Here is a 23927-nt window from a genome sequence, read left to right on the forward strand (position 1 = left end):
GGACCGTGACTTTAGAACACAGCAGAGGCTCTGGAATTTCACACACCTGATAGTGAAGAACACTTACACACACCTGATAGTAAAGAACACTTACACACACCTGATAGTAAAGAACACTTACACACACCTGATGGTAAAGAACACTTACACACACCTGATGGTAAAGAACACTTACACACACCTGATAGTAAAGAACACTTACACACACCTGATAGTAAAGAACACTTACACACACCTGATAGTAAAGAACACTTACACACACCTGATAGTAAAGAACACTTACACACACCTGATAGTAAAGAACACTTACACACACCTGATGTAAAGAACACTGTTAGCACACACACCTGATGTAAAGAACACTTACACACACCTGATAGTAAAGAACACTTACACACACCTGATAGTAAAGAACACTTGCACACACCTGATAGTAAAGAACACTTACACACACCTGATAATAAAGAACACTTGCACACACCTGATAGTAAAGAACACTTACACACACCTGATGGTAAAGAACACTTACACACACCTGATGGTAAAGAACACTTACACACACCTGATAATAAAGAACACTTGCACACACCTGATAGTAAAGAACACTTACACACACCTGATAGTAAAGAACACTTACACACACCTGATAGTAAAGAACACACACACACCGGAGTGAGAACACACACACACATGCCCCTGTTCTGATAGTCCCAAAGCTCTCAACACAACTTCAGCTTCACCTGTAACAAGGTGTAAACTGACCAACTGCAACAGTCGTTTATTCTCCCAGAGATACTGAAATGCACGGGACTCGACATCGAGGCACGCATCGGCGAAGGATACAGGTGGACCCTAGATTACTGCACACGCAACACAGAATACTCGTGTTAAACAACGGTATATTTCAGCGTAACATACACCACTTCTGGGAACATATAACCGCAGAGAAACCACAACAATCACAGCCTCAAGGGTCGGTTGTTATGGTGATGAAGCTCTGCTGGAAATGATCCAGAAATATAAATTTGGACAATGAACAAATACTAAGTTTGAGTAAAGTTTCAGACTGCAGCTTCACAGTTTGAAGGGTGGTTTTGGTCAGTTCATAGACTTTTGCATTTTCAAAAATCTGTCATGAAGAATATCAGACTTTCGCTACGAATTCCTTTTTCAACCGAGGGAAAAAAACATAGACCTGTGTGGTTTTGTTTTGCCTTCAGGTTTCGAGCAGCCAGGAGTCACATTTTTCTTAACTTCACGTTTGTGGCCACAGAAAAGTAAAGTTCGGCCCGAGGGCTCTGGGCTCTAAGAAGATTCAGATCTTTTCTGTACATTCGAAGTGGGTTTTTTTTCCAACTTGACAATAAAAGTCTACTTTTGATGCATTTTTGACTATTTGTCACAGTTTGTTTTGTTCACTTGTGGAAAGGAATGGTGGTTTTTTTTAAAATTACGGTTTTATGAGCTGAGAGTAGATACGATGACACAGTAAAATATCTGGAATCTGTCACTCTTAGACTGCTTATCAGTTTAAAAAAAAAAAAAACGGATTTTACACCACATACTGCAAGTCTCATACAGAACGGTGAGCACTTACAGTGGTTACCCGCAAACAAAAATCCTGAATGGGTTTACAGGAGCATCCAGTGTTGCTGTCACGGGCAGGTCATGAGATCAGATCTGTTGTGAATGTAACCGACCCACTGTGGGGGTCTGTGATGCTGACCTGCTGGGGATTGACCAGCGTAGCTGAACCAGCACGCTGAATCCAGACCTTTGCTGTGAAATGGCTGCTTTACCTCTGATGGTGAACTGATGTGTGGGTAGATTCATCAATTCATGGCAAAGATTATCCTGCAGGAAGGGGGGGGGGGGGGGGGGGGGGTGCCGATTCTTTGCAAATGCAAAACAGAGTGAGCTGCCTCTGTGGTGCTGTCAAACGGACAGACGGACCAACGGACAGCTCTGCTGCACACGGGAAACCTCCCAGGTGAGCTACACAGGTGTGAGAGGCCTGCATGTCTGAGAGAGGGCAGAGGGGGCAGATTTCGTACCGTACTGGGCACAATCATACCATACTGGCCCCCAGAGCCAGAGCTGCTGCCCTGTCCCTAGCGTGCTGCTAGCCTATGCTGGGTAAAGCCCGTAGGTCGTGTGCTTAGTGCTCACTGGCCCTAGCGTGCTGCTAGCCTATGCTGGGTAAAGCCCGTAGGTCGTGTGCTCAGTGTGCACTGTCCCTAGCGTGCTGCTAGCCTACACTGGGTAAAGCCCGTAGGTCGTGTGCCTAGTGTGCACTGGGAGAGCTCCGCAGATTAGCCCCCTCTCTGTGGCCTTAATCCGGCTCAGACAAATTCACGGTCGGAGACAGGATCCAGAATTAGCCCGGAAAGACCAGGGTCACAGCAGATCACCTGATCCAAAATACCAGTAACATTCCCGATGGACCACCAGGGATCCCTGCCCTCCACTGGACAGTAATCCTGGCTTCAGTTCCGTTTCCAGGTGTACGCTGCAGTGTCCCACAGTATGTATGTAGAGGTCCCATTGCCTTGGAACATATGAAATATACTGGCATGTCAATGAGGGATGTGCTACACAAGTAGACACTTCTCTTAACCCTTTAAGGTGTCAAATCACAAATATGTGATTAGAATGTTCTTAACTGAACATTTGGACGATCAAAAGCTGCTTTGGTCAAATGGGGCTACAGGACTGACCCAACCACCATAGTATGTAGAGACCATACTATGGAGCACTGCCTTGTCTGCTCCCTACTACTCAACCCCTGCAGCTCAAAAGACCTTGCAGAGTTCAATAAAAATTCAAAGAACTGTGTAAAGAAATGGGAAACTATTATATCATATAACCATCAATGCTTTGAAGAAAAGGAAAGAAGAACTGAACATTCTAATGCTGATGTCACAATCGCTGCCGGTAACTGAAAGCAAAGGAATTCTAGAGTACTGACTTCCAAAAAAAATAAATAAATAAAAACCTTCCAAAAAAGCCTACTCTTCAAAAGGGCTCAAACAGGATCTTACATCTCAAAGCCTGATGGGGGTTAAAGGCTGCGTATCTCAGATATAACATGCATTGGCACGGCTGCTAATTTCCCAGAAGCACGGGGACTAACCGAGGACAGAGACCGCTCGGCTTTTTTTAGAGAAACCCACCGGCCCACAGCCGGCTCTGACAGAAACACAATGAGTCAAAATGACAGCAGAGCCATGTCTTCTCGCCGTTGCTGTCCTGAATCAGCCACCGTTACAAACCGGCTCCGTGCTATCGCAGCGCGAGGTTCCTGCCATCTGTTCAGGTTGTTATTAGGTTGTATCAGACCTGCATGGGACGCCTGATCCACTAAAAAACCCATCGGGGGGGAATCGGGCAACACCATGACCAGCGCTTACTACGCCACACAGTACAACTCATTCAGATACATTACATTACAGGCATTTAGCACACACTCTTATCCAGAGAGATTTACACAACTTTTACATACCATTTTTACATTGTATCCATTTATACAGCTGGATATATACTGAAGCAATTCAGGTTAAGTACCTTGCTCAAGGGTACAACGGCAGCGTCCTACCCAGGAATTGAACCGATGACCTTTCGGTTACAAGCCCAGTTCCTTACCCACTGTGCTACACTGCTGCCCATAGTTAGCCACGACTGTCACTGCTTTTCAGGGCATGGGCAGCAATAAGGCTCAGAAAAGCACCACTCAGAGGCATTTGCATAACAGTAGTTTCCTAAGCCAGTTCATGTCATTTGTTTAGAACAGGGCTTGCCAAAAACCTGTGTCCATTAACAGCTAGAGTCTTTCGACTCCTAATCATAAGAATGGTTGTAGGTTCAGTCAACAGCTACAGGACTTGTTGAGGCTGTCTATTGTAGAATGGTGTGGTTTGTTAAGGTTGGAGTGAAAACCTACAGGACCTCCTGGAACAGGGTTGGAAGGCTCTGCTCTAGTTGTTGAATGGTGTGCTTTGTTAAGGGAGGAGTGAAAACCTACAGGATGACAGATCTTCAGGAACAGGGTTGGGCAGTCCTGCTTTAGGCTTTCAGGTTGATCATGTGAAAAAACAAATTGGATCTCCCCACTTAAGCACAGCAGGTGCGTCTGCATGGTCTCCCCCAACACAACATGGCAAGTGTGAACAAAAATAAAAATACCACCTTCATTTTTGAACACTTGGCAGTATATGGTATAACATATGCATGTTTACATTGTTCTGTTGTCATTTTGCTCTACTGAAGATTGCATATTTAATGTCACCATGGAAACACTGCACTCGGGAACCTGCTAATTTCTGAATCGGGAGGTAAATTTAGATGGAGCTCGATGTGCACCCACTATCACACTTTCTCGTCAGCAGTCTATGAAGGTGTAAAGAGAAACGCGAGCTTATTCATGGACTGTTGATTAATGAAACTTCTACTCTAGCACCCACAGCTACGCCAGGGGAGAACCCGAAAGTTCAAAGGCTAAAACGGGACAAGGTGAAGACCTCAGCATCGTTCAGTAAGCCGCACTGGGACGGCCGTGTCTGAAATAACCAGCCTGGCCTGGCTAGCCGACATTCCTCCACTGTGAGCACACAAGTTTCACTCAGATTCAATTCAAATGAAGTTATTCCGTTATTTATTTTCCCATCACATTTAAAAGGAGAACCGCAGTACGTTTTCTCCAAAATAAAATGCACGTTATACAGTCAAAAAACATTCAAAGGAGTGTAACAGACACTGGCAAGTCAATCAGTGCACATTTATTGACGTAACCAACGTGCAAAGTGGATATGGAGAGGATATGGAGGGGGTGAACCTTTTCCGCCTTTCTGTGCAATTGGAACTTTACAACAACCAGGGCGCGGTTTTTCAAATCTCTTAATCAGGGTAAAGATTGTCCAGATTCCATATCGCCCCATATTCAGATGATAATTTCCATACAATTTCTTTCAGGAGAGATCCAAATTAAATTCTTCAGATCCGCATGAAAAACAACAAAGCAGAAGACGTATGGATCGGCAACGCTTTAAAAACACCACCTGCTGGCAGAATATGGTAATGCGTTTAATTTCTCTCCACGCTTTCGACTGTACTGGTAATAAAGACGCAGGCAACTCAAGTCATTCATTCACTGCAATTGCAAAGTAAATAGAACCCCCAAAACTCTTACAAAAATTTAAACGGCAAAAAGTAATATAAATGAGGAAAGGGTAAAGCCCTTCTAGTGTTCGAGGCCTCACCCAGGTCCTGGCTAACCCATCGGCTTTAAGGCACAAGCACAAATTTATCTGCCTGCTTAAGCAAGCCGTTCGTTTTACTTCTCCACAAGACGGGTTTGGATTTGCGCCCACTAAATTTCTGCGGTGGCACGCGCAACTAGATCCCATTAAAAACCGCGACTGTTCGAGTTCATTCATTGTAAAGCTTCATTTTGCAATCAAAATTTTCTTCTGAACTTCTCGCTCAGCTAATGAGTACTTCATATCATTGCCACTGTACCAAAAAATTACAGTACAACAATTAATAGCCTTCATTAGAATGGAAATATATTCTCCTTAGTATCTCACCTCAATCACATCAAAATCATCCAACTTTAATTCAACTTTCCAAACAATTACCTGCAACACAATCAGGAGCATCCATACATTTTGGACCAAAAGTCTCAAAAGTTATTTTAAATTCAGGGGAAAAACTACCCAAAAAATAATTAACATTTAAAAGGGGTTTGTGACTTTGGTTCATTTGCTTTTTACCACAAGATATTGCCCAGCATTCAAATCTGAAATTGACCTGTATTTGCTTGAAAAATAAAGTTAGCATTTTTTGTTGTTGCAGCTACTAGCTCTAGGGTGCAGCCATCTTGGAACAAGCCTGGATGTGATGTCATCAGGTGGGTTTGTCCAGGCTGCTCATTACTGGACTGCTGACTTTCAATGAGCTCAATGATGATTCATGGGGGGGCCGGGGGGGGGGATAAGAGAACCCAAGAAGGATGCTTTGGTATTGCCCTGGGATGCTCAAATGAGTATTACTGGAGAGAACTTCATTTGTTTTCTCAAACTGCCTCTGATGAGACCACACATACATTACCGCTGGCTGGCTGCTCTGAAATGGCGAAATGTCCGTTCATCAAACACCCCCTTCCCCACGTATTCGGACTCAATGATAGTGGTCAGCGCAGACCCACCACCACCGTCCCTCAGGACTCCGTCTTATCTATGGTAAAATACGAATGAACCAGTCATATGACAGTGCTGCATGCCCCCTTCAATCCAATCCTGAAGGCCATATCCACTCTAAACTTTTGAAAAACCAGGACGTGATGGTAATTTGAAGGAACTTTGGGTAAGATGCCTGGAGCCATTTCATCCCAAATTTTAGTTTCCACTTGCCGCTTCGTGATGGTAATTTGAACGAATTTTGGGTAAGATGCCTGGAGCCATTTCGCCCCAAATTTTAGTTTCCACTTGCCGCTTCCGCTCCCCACCTGTGCCTCACCTGCTCAAGGTAGTCATGATACGAAGCAACCAACACACTGAGAGTGTGGTGTCACAACGGTTCTGCAGTCAGCGAACAGGATGGGTGGACTGGCTGAGCTGGTCTGGGGATCAGTGACACCAGTTCCCATCAGAATTGTCATCACAAAAATGAGTGAGATTTACCGAACGTTGGCCTTAGATGTACTGAATGTGGGAGTATACCTAATGCTGGCCTTAGATGTACCTAATGTGGGAGTATACCTAATGCTGGCCTTAGATGTACCTAATGAGGAAGTATACCTAATGCTGGCCTTAGATGTACCTAATGTGGAAGTATACCTAATGCTGGCCTTAGATGTACCTAATGAGGAAGTATACCTAATGCTGGCCTTAGATGTACCTAATGTGGAAGTATACCTAATGCTGGTCTTAGATGTACCTAATGTGGGAATATACCTAATGCTGGCCTTAGATGTACCTAATGTGGGAGTATACCTAATGCTGACCTTAGATGTACCTAATGTGGGAGTATACCTAATGCTGGCCTTAGATGTACCTAATGTGGGAGTATACCTAATGCTGGCCTCAGATGTACCTAATGTGGGAGTATACCTAATGCTGGCCTTAGATGTACCTAATGTGGGAATATACCTAATGCTGGCCTTAGATGTACCTAATGTGGAAGTATACCTAATGCTGGCCTTAGATGTACCTAATGTGGGAGTATACCTAATGCTGGCCTTAGATGTACCTAATGTGGGAGTATACCTAATGCTGGCCTTAGATGTACCTAATGTGGGAGTATACCTAATGCTGGCCTTAGATGTACCTAACGTGGGAGTATACCTAATGCTAGCCTTAGATGTAGCTAATGTGGGAGTATACCTAATGCTGGCCTTAGATGAAGCTAATGTGGGAGTATACCGAATGCTGGCCTTAGATGTACCGAATGTGGGAGTATACCTAATGCTGGCCTTAGATGTACCTAATGTGGGAGTATACCTAATGCTGGCCTTAGATGTACCTAATGTGGGAGTATACCTAATGCTGGCCTTAGATGTAGCTAATGTGGGAGTATACCTAATGCTGGCCTTAGAAGTAGCTAATGTGGAAGTATACCTAATGCTGGCCTTAGATGTACCTAATGTGGGAGTATACCTAATGCTGGCCTTAGATGTACCTAATGTGGGAGTATAATTAATGCTGGCCTTAGATGTACCTAATGTGAGAGTATACCTAATGCTGGCCTTAGATATAGCATGTGTATTAGTGAAACACGTGCAATATTGGCCTAAGATGTAGTCAATGTATTTATGAGATGCACCCAGTGTTGAACTGAGGTGAAGCTAATGCTAATGCATCACTAATGTGAGATACACCCCATATTGGGCCTTGGACATGGCGAAGGTATTTATGAAATATTCCCAATGTTTTGCCTGAGTTGATGGTTGAAAATATTCACAGAGTAGACACTCCGAGACTAGAATCTACAGACATGAACGAGGAGCAGTTTTAGTCGGTTTTAGCACGGGTACAATCCTGGGTCCATGGAAAGCAAACCAGTCGAGCGCAAGAATAAAAAAATAAATAATTGAATAAAGAAATAACTAAATCTGACACAGGACTAAATAAAGCTGCTGAAATGTGGCTCAGACCGGCTGAGAAAGGTTCATGTTTTGGGTGCGTCCCCTCAATGCTGAGTAAGGTTCCCGCAGTTTTCAAAAACGTTCTGTGGATATTTCGCGAGCACGTTAATGCTGACCCATCAACAATGTGTGGTGCAACGCAATACTTACCATGGGGTTCCCATAAAAAATGAAAGTAATAAACAGAATATTTTACAAAAAAGTAAAATTTATTTAAAATTTCCTCAAATCAGTTCACATGTGAAATGTCAACCTGGTAAACTGTGGTGCGAATAACTGCCCCACCTTGTGGCAGTTAGTGGTACAAGATCCTGGGTCCTTTAGATCTTACATTATCAACTGAAATTCTAGTCATCCAGATATTTAAAGATGCGTAACTGATACAGTACAGGGAGTGCCTCAGTTACATTTCAACCTTTTACATTTTCATTTGCAACTTGTTTAACTTTAGTTAATTTGCAAAACTTCAAGACAAGATGAATAATAAAAAAGTATAAAAACATAAAAGCGCACATTAAAAGCAACACAAGACAGATACAGTAATAGCTTTAGCCTTTAAGGAACTGGTGTTAGTGATGCGGGCACCGGTTCGATGCCCAGGCTGGGAGTCGCTGCGGCACGCGGAAGCCGCCATCCCGCTGCTCGTACGCCGTAGCGCTCGCTCGTTGCGCTGTCCAAACGCCGCGCGGAGAACGGCGGAGTTAGCGCACGAGCGGCGTAAGCCTGTCGGTCAGCACCTGTATGAGTTCTGTCCAAGTGCTACACGCGACAGCGCTGTCTGCACAGCGGGCAAAGCGCGAGCTCCTGTCGCCATGGCGGCGGCGCCGCCCCGGCGGGGTCGGCATGACAGCGGTGTCCTGGTGCCGTCGCCATGACGACCAAATTCCTGTGCGGTTGCCATGACAGCGCCGTCCCGGTGCCAGTTGCTATGACAGCGCCTTCCAGGTTCTGCGATCGCAGGACCATGTGTTCAATCTGTGTTCTGTTCGTGAAAACCGCACACAGTCTGGGGAGAGACTGCACGGACTCTTCAGCCACGTCAATCAGGATGCCCTACAGTCACCTTACAGAGTACATCAATCACAATGCGCTACAGTCACCTTTCAGAGCTCTGAGCACATCAATCACAATGCGCTACAGTCACCTTTCAGAGCTCTGAGCACATCAATCACAATGCGCTAGTCACCTTTCAGAGCTCTGAGCACATCAATCACAATGCGCTACAGTCACCTTTCAGAGCTCTGAGCACATCAATCACAATGCGCTACAGTCACCTTACAGAGCACATCAATCACAATGCTCTACGGTCACCTTTCAGAGCTCTGAGCACATCAATCACAATGCTCTACCCTCACCTTTCAGAGCTCTGAGCACATCAATCACAATGCGCTGCAGTCACCTTTCAGAGCTCTGAGCACATCAATCACAATGCTCTACCCTCACCTTTCAGAGCTCTGAGCACATCAATCACAATGCTCTACGGTCACCTTTCAGAGCTCTGAGCACATCAATCAATGCGCTACAGTGACCTTTCAGAGCTCTGAGCACATCAATCACGTTGCCCTACAGTCACCTTTCAGAGCTCTGAGCACATCAATCACGTTGCCCAACAGTCACCTTTCAGAGCACATCAATCACGATGCCCTACAGTCACCTTTCAGAGCTCAGAGGGAAACATCAGACCAGCCGGCCAAACAGAATCTCCACAGCAGAGCTGTTGCTACGTAGCATCTTCATGCTATTGATAATCAGAGGTAGTTCACAAATCTAGCAGCAACAATTTTCCTTGGGCAACTCGCTCGCCATTAGTTTCACCTCAAAAGCTGGCTCGCTTGCCAAAACTGCAAGGCATCAAACGGATGAAAACGAAAAAAGTGAGGGCTGAGGAGACGGCACACGACGGGACAAGGCTTTTGGAAGACGGGTGTCGGAAGTGCAGCCTCTCCCTCCGAGTTCCGACACCGGGCCAGTCACGCAAAGCCCTCTAAGAACAGAGAGCTCCCATACCCAAACGCCAACTTCAAAAGCACGCGTCCGACCGACACCGCTTTCCGCAAGCTATCGCACGGACGCCGTTTCTCAGAACGCGCACTCGGGGCGCGTAAAAACTTCGACGGCGGGCGTCGCCGAAAGCGTTCGCACGCGAACGCAGAAGCATTCCCGCTGCCCGGCCATGGGCGCGGTGCGGTTCAGACCCGGCGAGTCGCGGGCGCTCGGACGCTACGGGCCGACTCCACAGGCCCACTGCAGGCGCATTCGGCAGCGTCAGCTCGACCGATGAGCGTCACCACGACGACGGGCCTCAGAAAATAAACTTTATCACCGTAGCGTAATGCTGCTTCCCGCTGACGTATACATGCATAGACAACACCGAAACACACGTCCATTATCCATTTTATATAAACATATGTACACACAGAAGATGAAAAATATTAATGCATACATGTATTATGCATTATGATATTATTACACTGGCACAGAGACAGCAGGACAGCGACGGAGAGGAATACACAACCTTGCTGGCCCTCTGATTACCTGCCTCACACACAGCCACACACTGATCACCTAAAGCAGTCAGACCACAGGCTGAAATGAGCAGTGGGAGGAGTTCAACCAGTCTAAGGTCTGAATCCGGCACGCTATTGGACGTTATTAACCCCAGATACCCTATGCATTTACATACAGGCCACAATTCAATTCACATGATCCCCAGAACTGAGACACCGGCCAAAGCTGAGATAAGGACCACCCAGCACCCAGCGACGTTAACCCAGCATGGCTGAGCCGCTGACCCAGCACAGAGACGCTGACCCAGCACAGAGACGCAGACCCAGCTGACCCAGTTTCTGACGGTGTGTGGAGCGCTGAGAAGTCGAATCAGAGGGATGAATATCCTGACAGCACCATGACAAAAAAAAAAAGAATTAAAAAAAAAAAGAAGATAAAATGCTAAAATCCCTGTGATATCATTCCAATCTGCCGCCCACTAAATACAGTTATCTGGAGTGGGGGGGGGGGAGGAATCTGCAAAACGATTTCCCCAGAAGAAGAGAAACACACACACACATACATTAATATATGTGCGCGTGTACATATATATTTTTATATCTATACATATGTACACATATATATATGTGGCAGGCTCATGTAAAAACGGGGGGGGCGGGGGGGGGATGTTAGAACAGGTACTTCCTGCAGGACTCCACCCCGCACTTGCACTCCACGCGGATGCGTTTTTTGGGAGAGCCGGTGAGGCCGGCCAGGCTGAAGTTAGAGTCCATCTTCGTGCTCTCCGCGTCCACCGGATCGACTGCAAGCAAAGGAAAGCAAGGCCATCGATTTTGCAACCGCATACGGACAACCGCTCACGATACATTCAGCTGGGATCATTTCAAACTCGGTCAGGTATTCACCTGGAAAATAAATTCTGAAGCGCTTGGATGAAAAAGCGCTTTCGAGATGTCTCATGCGCGTTTCTTTGACCGGGACCGCACGCGAGGGCGCTCGTACTCACTCTGCATCTTGTAGTCGAACGTGAGCTCCTCCCCCGCTCTGATTGGCCGCGTGGAGAAGAAGGCGATCCTGGGGAGCCGCTCGTCCAGGTTGTCGATGAAGACGTTGTACACCTGCAGGTTGGGGTTGCACTGCGCCCCGAAAACACAGACCGGTGTCACCCACGTACCCACCGCTGGAAATGAAGCGACACCGCTCGCTCTGAAAAGGCCGTTTCGCGATAGCGCAAATGCAGTGTACGACCGTAAAATTTTAAAAACTCATACTATGTATAAATAATTATCAGATACATCGCTTTTACGAGTGAATCCTCGAGACCCACACACAAATGTTAAAAACAGCGGTCACCCTGGAGAAACCCTGCGGTCAGCTGAGATGAACCGCAACCTGAACACAGCGAACACACCCGAACGCTGCCTCAGAGACTCAATTTGCAGAAAGTCCAGCTGTTATCGGCTGAATACCGGGGCTGGGGGCGGAGCCTCAGCACCGGAGATGGACCGGCCATTACCACCCGCGGCGTCCCCTTAGCACGTTAGCGCCACTCACGCTGTGGTTGACAAAGTGAGAGATGTTCCCGTAGTGCGCGGCGTCCACCGTGTACACGTCCTCTACGTAGTCCAGGTCGAACAGGTACGTGGCGCCTTGCCTGTCGTAGATGTGTCCCCTCCTCTCCGCCTCCTCCGTGGTGATGATCTGAGAGGGGAGGGGTAACACCCGTCAGCTCATCCTTACCCAACCCCGCCCAAGACCGCAAACCCCCCCCCACCCCAGAGTGAACTCTGACCCCGCTGCAAGGGCCTCGCCTCAGCAGGGAGGTTCAGCATGCTCCCGCAGAGCTCAGCAGTCCATTGGTTAATTCAGCAGTGTGTGAAGCAGAACTCAGCTTATGATTGGTCAGTGTTAGGGATATACTTTTTGGCTCAGATTTGCTTATTGGATTCCAGGGTCAGTTCTCAGAAGTTAACCATTATAATTTTGTTGGATCATTCAATTTAGTCCCCATTCAAAGTTAACTAACGGAATTTGAATAATATCACAGTATGTAGGATCAAATTAGCCTCGCTGTATTGAATAAATGGTTCAAAATATACTTCCAAAAACAATTATATATTATATTTTTAAAATATATTATTTATTAATTTAATCCATTCCTGAAAAGAGGCTTGCTTGGCTACATAGTAAGCTACATTTGCTGCTTTGTAATTTGTATTTAGCAGATCTGTCACCCATTTTTAAAGATGTTTGTGAGATTGCAGTATTGCACACTTACATTTAACCATTTCCACAAATATAAAACAAAGTTCAGCTTTTGATTGGTTAGTTCAGCACAGTATAAAACAAAGCTCAACCTTTGACTGGTTAGTTCACTACAGTATAAAACAAAGTTCAGCTTTTGATTGGTTAGTTCAGTACAGTATAAAACAGAGCTCAGCTTTTGATTGGCTAGTTCAGTACAGTATAAAACAGAGCTCAGCTTTTGATTGGCCAGTTCAGTACAGTATAAAACAGAGCTCAGCTTTTGATTGGTTAGTTTAGTACAATATAAAGCAGAGCTCAGCTTTTGATTGGTCAGTTCAGTACAGTATAAAGCAGAGCTCAGCTTTTGATTAGTTAGTTCAGTACAGTATAAAGCAGAGCTCAGTTTTTGATTGGCCAGTTCAGTACAATATAAAGCAGAGCTCAGCTTTTGATTGGTTAGTTTAGTACAGTATAAAGCAGAACTCAGAATTTGATTGGTTAGTTTAGTACAGTATAATCAGAGCTCAGCTTTTGATTGGTTAGTTTAGTACAATATAAAGCATAGCTCAGCTTTTGATTGGTTAGTTCAGTACAGTATAAAACAGAGCTCAGCTTTTGATTGGCCAGTTCAGTACAGTATAAAGCAGAGCTCAGCTTTTGATGGTTAGTTTAGTACAATATAAAGCATAACTCGCTTTTGATTGGTTAGTTCAGTACAGTATAAAACAGAGCTCAGCTTTTGATTGGTTAGTTTAGTACAGTATAAAACAGAGCTCAGCTTTTGATTGGTCAGTTCAGTGCAGTATAAAGCAGAGCTCAGCTTTTGATTGATTAGTTCAGTGCAGTATAAAGCAGAGCTCAGGTTTTGATTGATTAGTTCAGTACAGTATAAAGCAGAGCTCAGGTTTTGATTGGTTAGTTCAGTACAGTATAAGCAGAGCTAGCTTGATGGTTTGTCAGTACAGTATAAAACAGAGCTCAGCTTTTGATTGGTTAGTTTAGTACAGTATAAAGCACAGCTCAGCTTTTGATTGGTTAGTTTAGTACAATATAAAGCATAGCTCAGCTTTTGATTGGTCAGTTCAGTACAGTATAAAGCAGAGCTCAGCATTTGATTGGTTAGTTTAGTACAATATAAAGCATAGCTCAGCTTTTGATTGGTTAGTTCAGTACAGTATAAAACAGAGCTCAGCTTTTGATTGTAGTTCAGTAAGTAAACAACTCACTTTTGATTGTTAGCGGACGAAATGCGCGGCCCGTCGGCCCCCCCCCCCCCCTCGAGCTCACCTCCCCCACGTACTCCATGACGAAGCAGTTCTTGCGGATGTGCTCCATGGTGCGCACGCCCCAGCCGCGCCCGTCCGGGGTCTTGAAGATGCACAGGTCGTACTGGATGCCGCGCTGCACCACGCGGTTGGGGCAGTCGGGCCCGCAGCGGCAGCGCGAGTTGCACTCGTAGATGGGCAGGCCGGCGCGGAGCCGCACCTGGCCGCGCTCGTTGTAGGCGAAGCGGTGGAGGGCGGCGCCGGCGCAGCAGCCGCCCACGGGCGCGCCCAGGCAGTCGGAGCACTCGCAGCCGGCCGCCACCTCCGTCAGCGACACGCCGTCGCCCGCCCGGTAGTTGTTGCCGTAGGTGAAGTCGCGCGGCGGGCCGTCCAGGTCGGCGTCGTTGCGGACGAAGATGCGGCCCTTGTGGCTGCTGGTGGCGTTCAGCTCCGCCTCCCAGCGCTGCAGCCGCTGCCGCTGCTTGGCGCGCTGCGCCAGGTAGGACGCCACGCCCGGGTCCAGCCGCTTCCCGCCCAGGCGCTTCCGCCGCCGCCGGAGCTCCGCCTCCATGTCCTGCCGGAACTGCCGCAGCAGCTTGAAGCACTTCAGGTTCCGCCGCGGCTCCCAGGTGTTGGCCGACTCGGGGTAGTCCTTCCACTTCACCAGGTAGAACTCCACCTCCTGAGAGACAGCGGCGGCGCCGTTAGCCGCCAGCCTTTCACAGCGCCACATTTCAACCGCGGCCGCTTAACTGCCATAATTTCAACCGTGCCGACCTAAAAACGCTAAAGAAATATTTCACGCAAAAAATTTTCATTTCATTATTTTCTAGTCATAGAGGTACTGATTCATCAAGATGTTTTTGGCTGGACCGCAACAGCAGGGCCAGTCCTACAAACGCGAATGTCTGTGAGTGACTGACTGACTGACTGACTGACTGAGTGATGAAGTTACACCATTAGTCGGACTAATTATGAAGTTACACCATTGGTCGGCCGGATCACTTGTGTTTGGTCCAGCCATATACTAGGTTTTAACCTGGTCTTGTTCCCCCCCCCAAAAAAGTGCCCCCTCAACATGAAAGTTAAATCTCAACATGAACTGTGATATCAGACCGGGACAAATATGATGGAGTTCAACTGGAAAACACTAAAGCTGAAACCTAAAAAAATTTTTGTGTGTTTGTAAGCAAATTTCTCCAATCTTTCCCAAAGTGCTTCACTTCCTCACAAATAAGTCCGCGAAGATGTGTGCATTGCTGCAGCACTGCACGTGGTGGTTAAGTAAACAAAAAAAAAAAAAACTGTTCACATTTGGAAAATACCTTTATAATGGATTACATTCTTCTGCCGACATTGATATTTTGGGTGGAATACCTCCCTTAAATTTCATTGATTTCGCTGCTTTGGTCTAACTGCAGCAATTTATCTGCCCTGATGGACATTATACTGCCAAGCTAAAGTGCTTGCCTTTCCTAGTGGGCCGTTGGTTTGGCTGACGCGACAGTTACCATCATTACATCTTTTTCATATATAGACCTATTTCACTAGAAAATCTCGGAGTCAAACACAGAACAGGAACTCCGCAACACATTTAGCAGCAGGTACAACATGCCAAACGGGCAGGACCAGCAGGCCTGAGCAGGACCAGCAGGCCGAAGCTAACGCTACAGGTCCACCACATAAGACATCAGAAAGCCGGGCTTACATGATGTCACTGTGCAAAGAAAGAAAGGAAGAAAGAAAGAGAAAGAAAGACATCATCCCAAAAAGAGCAAAGGGCTTCTGAAACCCTTGACCGTCTCAAGGCGCTCCGAAGGCCACCGTACGCACAGAGAGCCGTCTCTCGCTCACACACAACACTCGGACAAAGACGTCTCATGCGTACCTTTTTACTCCTGAGCAGTTTAGCCAGGGAGCCGAGCGTGTGGGTGCGCCCTGCGTTTACCTGTGGCATGCACGTCCGCGATATCTTGGAGAATATTGGGAATAATAAAGTTTTGTTTATGGTTCAGAGGCGGCAGGATATTGGTTCGTTCTTAAGCCGTTAAAATAGCAGTGGAAAAGCTTGAGCAAATGGGGGCGGAGTCATGGGTCAAGCTTGAGCAAAAGGGGGCGGGGTCACGGGTCATTATTACATTACATTACAGGCATTTAGCAGACGCTCTTATCCAGAGCGACTTACACAACTTTTACATAGCATTTTTACATTGTACCCATTTATACAGCTGGATATATACTGAAGCAATGTCGGTTAAGTACCTTGCTCAAGGGTACAATAGCAGTGTCCTACCCGGGAATCGAACCTGCAACCTTTCGGTTACAAGCCCAGTTCCTTACACATTGTGCTACACTCCGTCCTACGGGTCAGCAGGTCACTCCTAAGCCCCCCCCCCACTTTTTTATGGCGCACGTGCACACACACACACTCACACACACACACACAAAAGCTGGAATGCAGCACAAGCAGCTTGCAGGTACGGACCACAGGGGGGCGCTACTAAGCGATGGGGGGGGGGGGTGCTCCATTCAGATCAGGGCTGCATGATATATCAAATCACGTGTATTGGCGATCTATTGTCTTTTTTTCTTTACTTATACCTGATATGGTAGTAAACAACCAAACTGTCCGAAACGTGAAAAGCAGCAAGGTCGTACGGCTTCTATGTGATCATGTGACTTCTCTTTTTTCCAATCAGCACCCAAGAAATATCGGTGATGTTTTTTTTTCAGGAAGCGTTTTACGTAACCAGACATTTTGGTTGTTTACTACCTTTATCAGGTATGTTTAAAGGAAGAAAAAAAAAAAAGACGCAAGGATCGCTTGTATGCTCTATGGTGGCAGATCTTGCTTAAAAAACACTGATTGGCCATATCACGTAGCCCTTGGCTGTAGTGCACTTAGCTGCACTGAGCAGAGAGGCTGGGGCACAGCTGGGCCCACTGCTGAGCTGGCACACAAGCGGATTAAGGGCACTGCGGCCATTGTCAACAGACTCAAAAGCATACTATGCAGGATTGTAACTGGATAATACTAGAAAATAACCAAGCTAAGGCATATCTATCATGCGCTGGCAATCTGTCTTTATACACCTTCACCGAATCCACACAGCTTTACCTTCATGTGTTACTCTAAAATGCATTCGGGACATTCCTGGGCGTGGCGATCCTTTCTGTGCGGGGAGGGGCAGGTGCGGCAACACAGCCGTGGTTTGGGATCAGATTTAATTGTTGGTTGCAATAGCTAGCTAGCTGCTGTACTGGCCCAGATACAACAAAGCAAAAAGTCAAGCTGACAGGGCACATTCAAGAACTAGTTACTGTAACCTTGGTATTACTTTTCCTAAGTGGCATCAACTGAAGTTCACCAAGGGGACAAAAAGTGAGGCATAGCTGGTTTATTTTCTGTTGGACCTGAAAGTAACATTACCTCTAGCTATCCAGCTTGTGTTGCCAGACGTTCGGTTTTTGACTGGAATGTCCGGTTTTCAATGTATTTGTACATATCCGGTTTATGGGTCCGACCAGACTACTGTAAGCCTAATGTCCAGTCCGGACAATTTATGGGATAAATTTGCCGGTAGTTTCTAATAAATTTGCGTATCTGTGACTCAATCGGGTACTTGGGGGTGAGGAGCAAGTTAAAGAGAGAGAAGAAGACTTATATGATTGTAAACACTGGCTAAAAAAATCCTGCATTGTATGCCTTTAAAGAACAAGGCCAGTGCAACCTTATGGCAAAAGTGTTGAAAATGCTGTGTATTTATTTACATTTTTAACTTCAATTATTTAAAAAAAAATTTTTTACAGGAAAAATACCAAAATACATAAAGCTATAGTGTTAGGCCCCAATAGTAGGGCTGGGCGATATACAACAGTAAATATCGAATGTAATAACGGTCTTCGCCACCATATGGTGTATTATCTTTCTTTTCCTCTTTTTCTTTTTAATTATACCTGAAGTGTTAGTAAACAACCAAACTAAAGAGGCCTCGTGAAATGCTTCTGGGAGGAAAAAAAAACGTAACCACTTGTCTATTGGGTGTTGATAAGACAGCCAATCAGCAGCAAGGTCGTACAGCTTCAAACTGATCACGTGATGCGTTGTTGTAAACCACATGAAAGCTGCAGGGCCTTGCTGCTGACTGGCTGTCTCATGGTCACCCAACGGATAACAGAACAGTGGTGACGTTTTTTTTTCCGGAAGCATTTCACACAGCCTCTGAAGTTTGGTTGTTCACCATCACATCAGATATAATTTAAAAATAAAAAGGCGATAAATATATACACCACATGGTGGTGATGACCGTTATGGAAATTTTATAATGATCATCACGGTATATCGACTAGCCCTACCCAACAGTGTAAAAATGTACCCATATTTGTTATTCTAAAATGTGTTTTGGACAATTTTGGATGTGGTGCTGGTTTCTGTGTGGAGAGAGGTGGGTATGGCTGCAGAGCTCACTAGCGAAGAAGTCCAGATACAGCAAAGCAAAAATAAAATAAAATAACAAGCCGACAAGGCTCATTCAAGAACTAAAGTTAACCTTGGAATTGCTTTTCCTTGGTGGTGTCAGCTGAAGTTCACCAAGGGGATTAAAAGCAATCCGGAGTGGGTTCACGTTCCTATGATAAAAACCACTACTCCGTTCAACATAACTGAATTAAGCTATAATCGAATCTGCTTTCTGACTGTCGTCCACGGTCGCTCATTGCAGGATACTGATGTTACTTCTAGCTATCCAGCCAGCTACGTTAGGTGGGGTAACCTACTCCGTGTGAGTGGGTGGGGTGTAAGACAGAGGACAAAACTTCTTTGATTGTAAACACAGGATAAGAAATCCTGCATAGTATGCCTTTAAAGTTGCCTCAATCTGACGAGTAGCGCTTCCCTAACCCAAACCTTAATTCTAACCCTAACCATAATTCTAAACCCAACACTAATTATAGGCGTTGGAGTACTCTCCAATGTGGAGTTTTTCTTTTTGAGAGAGAGGGGGAAAAAATCTGTTGTGTCTACATGCACAGAAGTGGCGTTTCATGTTTAAAGCTTTTCAATATTTGGCTTATGAAAACCTTTTTTAAACATGAAGACATAAAATCTATATACCAAACCAGTAGAAGAAGCTGGACTTCCCCGACAGCTGGAGGTTTAAATGGGCTGCTAAGCCCCTGTGGTGGTTTCTGTCGTCTTCAGAGACAGTGTAGCTCCAGCACAGCAGAGGCAGAGAGCGCTGCACGCAGTTAAAGCTGCACAGCCTAGCACAGCTGCGCAGACTCACCAACTGCAGCTACCCCGGGCAGTGACATCAGCATCACACGCGATGTGGGGGCGGATCCGAATCGGTTTCAGCACCCGCGAGCCGCTCACCTTCGTCTTCTTGTAGTCGCACAGGTACTCCACCTCATAGTCGTTGATGTTGTTCTTGCTGACACCAAGGAGCTTACAGGACACCTTTTCCTGGCGACACCGCGTCTGCAGCTGGTCCCAGGACAGCTTACAAGGCACGCTACAGCCTGGGGGACAAACAGCATGGAGCGTGACCACAAGCAAGACCATAGAGTATAGTCGCGCCAACGGTTTTACAGGACACGCGACAACCTGGCAGAGAAACAGCATCAACCGCGAGCGTGACCAATTATCCTGGCATTTAGAGCTTACCAACACATGCAAGAAAAACAGCACCGAAAGTAACCGTAACCACATGCCAGTGCCCTTATCCTCGACTGAGCTACGCCTTACTGATCCCTCATCATCCGGAGATATTATTTTCAGAATGTGCTTGTATTCAATTGGCAAGCACACACACATTGATTGGCAACCAAAAAAATAAGCGCCCTGGTGTTTGATGATGCCATTTGGAACTGCGCAAAGACGTCTGAGTTTTGTATTTTTTGGAATAAAGCACTGTTTCATTGCTCTTGATACACAGATCGAGTGCTCCACCAACACAAAATAATGCTTCCTATCGATAAAAACACGCAGATTACTGAATCCGCATATGTCTCCAACTACCTATTTCGGCTACGTTACCCAATTCGCTTGGGTGGTTTATGTACCTCTGTAGCAGTCAATACAAGACATTATTTTCAAGATTATAATCTGAATACATTATAACGTTACTGTGCACATGCGAGACGAATAGGGATAATGTGTCTCACAAGTAGCTTGCTTTCCGCGTACACGACAATTTAAAACTTACATCGTTTCCGGTGTTCACTGAAATTCCATTGTGCTAGTAACCTTGTCAAATGCACATAGACTAGGTAAACAGCCGGAAAACTTCCAAATCAAGTATTATCTTAGGTAAATAACAAGCCAGAAATCGGTTTAACAATTTGGAACATAAAGGTAACAAACGACAGCAACCGTTTATTTAGCCCGCAGCCTGGTTAGCTATTATTCGGATAAGTAACATTGAGAGCAATCGTTGGAGAGCAACGACGCGACAGGACCTAGCTAACAATCCCAGTTAAAAACATTAAATGCCCTTACACTTGACTCGGGTCGCCTTTTCGTATAGGCTCAAATTAATCAGGTCCTGATACAGCGCCGATATTAACTAGTTAGCTAGTATAGACTAACTGAAAAATAACACTCTAGAATACGTGAGTCTGGGAACATTAGATCACTTGTTGATTGCTGGTCGGTCTGCCATAAATCAGTCATACAATACAGCTAGTAAACAAAACTCTAGCTAAAAACGTACATTAATATTATATTATTTCTGCGTCAACGGTTATTTCTTTGTACACAAAGGTAGTTATCTCGATATTCACTTTCGCGCCAGGCAAAACTGGCCGCCAAGTTAGGGCATGCGAATTCACCCTAGACTAACAGTTAGCTAGTTAGTTAGCTAGTTTGCGAGTTATCTAACTTACGGCCTGTTCAATTATGAACAGTAAGTGTGGTTAGCCCAGATGGCCTTTAAATGTTTTATATTTATACTCATATCTGTGTCACCAGAACTGGTTAGCTAGAAAAAATAACAGACTGTACTATATAGTGTACATATGTGTTACAGCCAGATAGCTAGTCCCCCTCAGTTGTCGAGCATTGAAAGGCTCTGCAGCAGAGTTAACGAGCTTGCTAGCTAGACCTAGCTAACTAAACACCAGTGGGTGGCAGCTTATGATAGTTTCGTAGATCTCGTGCTTTAGCGATACGCTTCAGATTATCTAACATTTACAATACACACAAATGTGTTTTTACGAATGAACCAGATACCCGCACGGAAAATTTAAAGGAAAACTTCCTACCTTTCAAATTTTCCGCCATCTTCTCCCCACCGCCAAAATCAGAATAGTTTAGCAAGGAGGCGGGATCACAATGGTGCGACGATGATTGGACAAACGCTTTCCGCATGACGCGTAGACTGGCCAATGTACCTCCGCGTTTTCTGATGGATTTTCAAATGTGTACGTTGAAATGGCCCTATACTACTCCTGTAGTGTAGACGTTACTGCAGTGTTGACATGTCTGCTGTTTTCTCGTCGACTTCTATTTTGAAGATGGAATGTAGCTGTTTTATGGGCTACTTTGAAAATGCACGAAAACAAATAAAATATAAAAGAGCATGGACAGATTGTAGTCTAGAAAGTACGTATGTAAATAATTCTATGTGTATCATTGGGATGGCAGGTATGTCATCCAGCCAAGTTACGCCTTGGCGGGGCGGTATACCTCATACCTATACAGCACCAAGAGTTTGGCACAGGGTTTTAAGGGTTCCCCACAGAAATAACCACAACAGCTACGGACTCTCGGCCCTTAAAAACATTAATTTCAGTACATTTTGACCCCATTTCAGCAGACAGAATTCATAAACAACTTCACATGTCCATACAATAAAGCAACAAACTAAGGGTATGCTATTTTGCGTTTACTCCTTATTATTTTTCCTGTCACAACTGCTCCTAGCCCACAAAGAATCCCCATTGGTTCCGCTTTCGGCATTTTAAGCGTGTTTAACGTTAACTTCCCATTCGTGTACGTTGAAAAACGTTTTTTACTTGAGGTACATACTACTGGCTTGTACCTTATCGAACCTGTGTTTTGTAGTTGTTCCAATGACCATAATATGCACTTTTGTACGTCGCTTTGGATAAAAGCGTCTGCTAAATACATGTAATGTACTGCAAGAATCTTTTTGTCTCTCTGTTAGCCAGTGCGATACCATCTGACGCCAGTAGATGACAGTGGCCGCCAGTCTGCGAGATTCGCAGGCACAGGACGTCTTGCTTGGTTTATTATGGGTCCAAGCAGCGAAGCTGTAGGAACCCTATTGTTTTTGTTCCGATTATTAGGGGTCCAAGCAACGAAGCTGTGGGAACCCTATTGTTTTTGTTCCGATTATTCTTATTTATTTTTCTCCCCTAGAAGTGTTTGTGCAGCAAAAAACGTAAGACCTATGAACATGAAATTTCACAACATGGTCCCAAATTCCCCCCACTACTCAGGCCCCAAAACCTGAGCTACTGTGCCTATAGGTGGCGCTGTAATAATCAAGTTTGCGTTTTGGCTCATATCTCAAAAACAGTGTGGCTTTTCTTCATGTCAGTCTCTCAAGTCATGTGCGTCCTGGTGGTGGTATTGTCAAATCTTTATTACATATTGATTTTTTTTTTTCAGGATGGGCACAATACATACAGGAAAAATCCATGTGACCACAATGGTGCTTCAACTTGAATAAAGAAATTGGACTTATTTTTATTATTTTAAAAAATTGCATTAGTGATCAAATCCATTTTAAGTCTTTGAGAAGGAATCAATCAAGTAACTGTCACACTCTTTAGTCACAGCCACTGACCTAGCAAACCAGGCATCTCTTAAATTCTGCAACTAAACACATCTAAACGTTATGCACTGACAGGTGTCTAAACTACGAGTAATGGACATGGTCTGAAGTTCATTTCAGTGCAGTCAGGCCATCACTCTTTAAATTAATTAAAGTTGAAGCTTTGCATAAATGGCTAGTCTGCAGAATAAGTGCTTTCATGGGCAAGTTTAACACAAAGCTCCCAAAACAATTTAACAACTGACAGCGAAAACACACAGCTCTTCACGAACCACAGTGGGGAGAAAAAGAAAAATTCCGGTTATATTCAGCTCTCTGAGATCAAAATTATTTAGCACCAGTTGGGTGTCATTATTTCAATAAATAAATATGTTATTGTGATCTGACCTCCATCAACCCAGTTGCATCTGGGAGGGTTTCAGCAGAATGTTTTCTTCTTTCTTGTTTCATGAAATTGTTCTGGTCAGTCATGCACCTGTAATATGCCTGTACCAGAAATTTTGGTTCGCAATCATCTGCTGGCCCAACTGCAGAGGCTTAGCTGGTGAATAGTGTATAGTGTGTAGTGAAAAAATTACAGCGGCCAAATGCTCACAGCTAGAAGGAGCTCAGTGTGCTACTGTGCATCCTGCATGGAACAGAAGGACACTTGAGATTGGACTTTGCAAACTGAGGAAGGCAATTTTTAATTTTTTAAAAATTCTTTGGATCTGATTTGTATCCCGTTTTAATTGCATCACGTCACATCAGTCTAAACTTTGTCAGCCCTGCATCCTCTCTGACTGTGGCTAAAGAATTTGAAGGCATTTTATGACAAAAATGCCCCTGAGGCCTGTCTGAAATGTTAAGCCTACTTTACCTTTCACCCCTTTTATGTGTAAGAGACTTTCTATGCTCTCCAACCTTCCCCCACATGTCCTTGATTTGACATCAATCACTATGGCTGTAGTGGTCTCACATAAGCTC

At 45.1% G+C, this 23927-nt stretch overlaps 1 protein-coding gene across 13 annotated transcripts; it reads right to left on the reverse strand.

Annotated features, from left to right (window-relative positions):
- Positions 1-8328: 8328 nt before the first annotated feature.
- Positions 8329-21661, reverse strand: suv39h1a (SUV39H1 histone lysine methyltransferase a). Of its 13 annotated transcripts, XR_010324217.1 has the most exons (9): positions 21424-21661; positions 19535-19680; positions 16049-16132; positions 14183-14842; positions 12203-12349; positions 11655-11784; positions 9795-11450; positions 9670-9713; positions 8329-9627 (listed from the first exon to the last, which is right to left on the reverse strand). XR_010324217.1 is itself a non-coding variant. In XM_064299791.1 (7 exons), exons 1-7 carry the CDS (start codon positions 21527-21529, stop codon positions 11317-11319), a joined length of 1407 nt encoding a protein of 468 aa, XP_064155861.1. In that variant the 5' UTR covers positions 21530-21661; the 3' UTR covers positions 8329-11316. The 13 variants fall into 13 exon arrangements, 4 of the variants coding, with proteins under 4 accessions (XP_064155861.1, XP_064155865.1, XP_064155864.1 ...); XR_010324221.1 differs by lacking the exon at positions 9670-9713 and having other exon boundaries at positions 8329-9284; XR_010324220.1 differs by lacking the exon at positions 9670-9713 and having other exon boundaries at positions 8329-9414.
- Positions 21662-23927: the final 2266 nt, after the last annotated feature.

The sequence above is a fragment of the Anguilla rostrata genome, chromosome 11 (genome assembly GCF_018555375.3).
Source record: "Anguilla rostrata isolate EN2019 chromosome 11, ASM1855537v3, whole genome shotgun sequence".
Lineage (NCBI taxonomy): Eukaryota > Metazoa > Chordata > Actinopteri > Anguilliformes > Anguillidae > Anguilla > Anguilla rostrata.

Coding starts and splice junctions, on each gene's coding strand:
- suv39h1a (XM_064299791.1), bottom strand. CDS start 21,529: ATGCGGAAAGCGTTTGTCCAATCATCGTCGCACCATTGTGATCCCGCC. Junction 16,133..19,534: donor GCGACTACAAGAAGACGAAG/GTGAGCGGCTCG, acceptor ATATTCTCCAAG/ATATCGCGGACGTGCATGCC. Junction 11,451..11,654: donor GTTCGACTACAAGATGCAGA/GTGAGTACGAGC, acceptor CTTTGCTTGCAG/TCGATCCGGTGGACGCGGAG.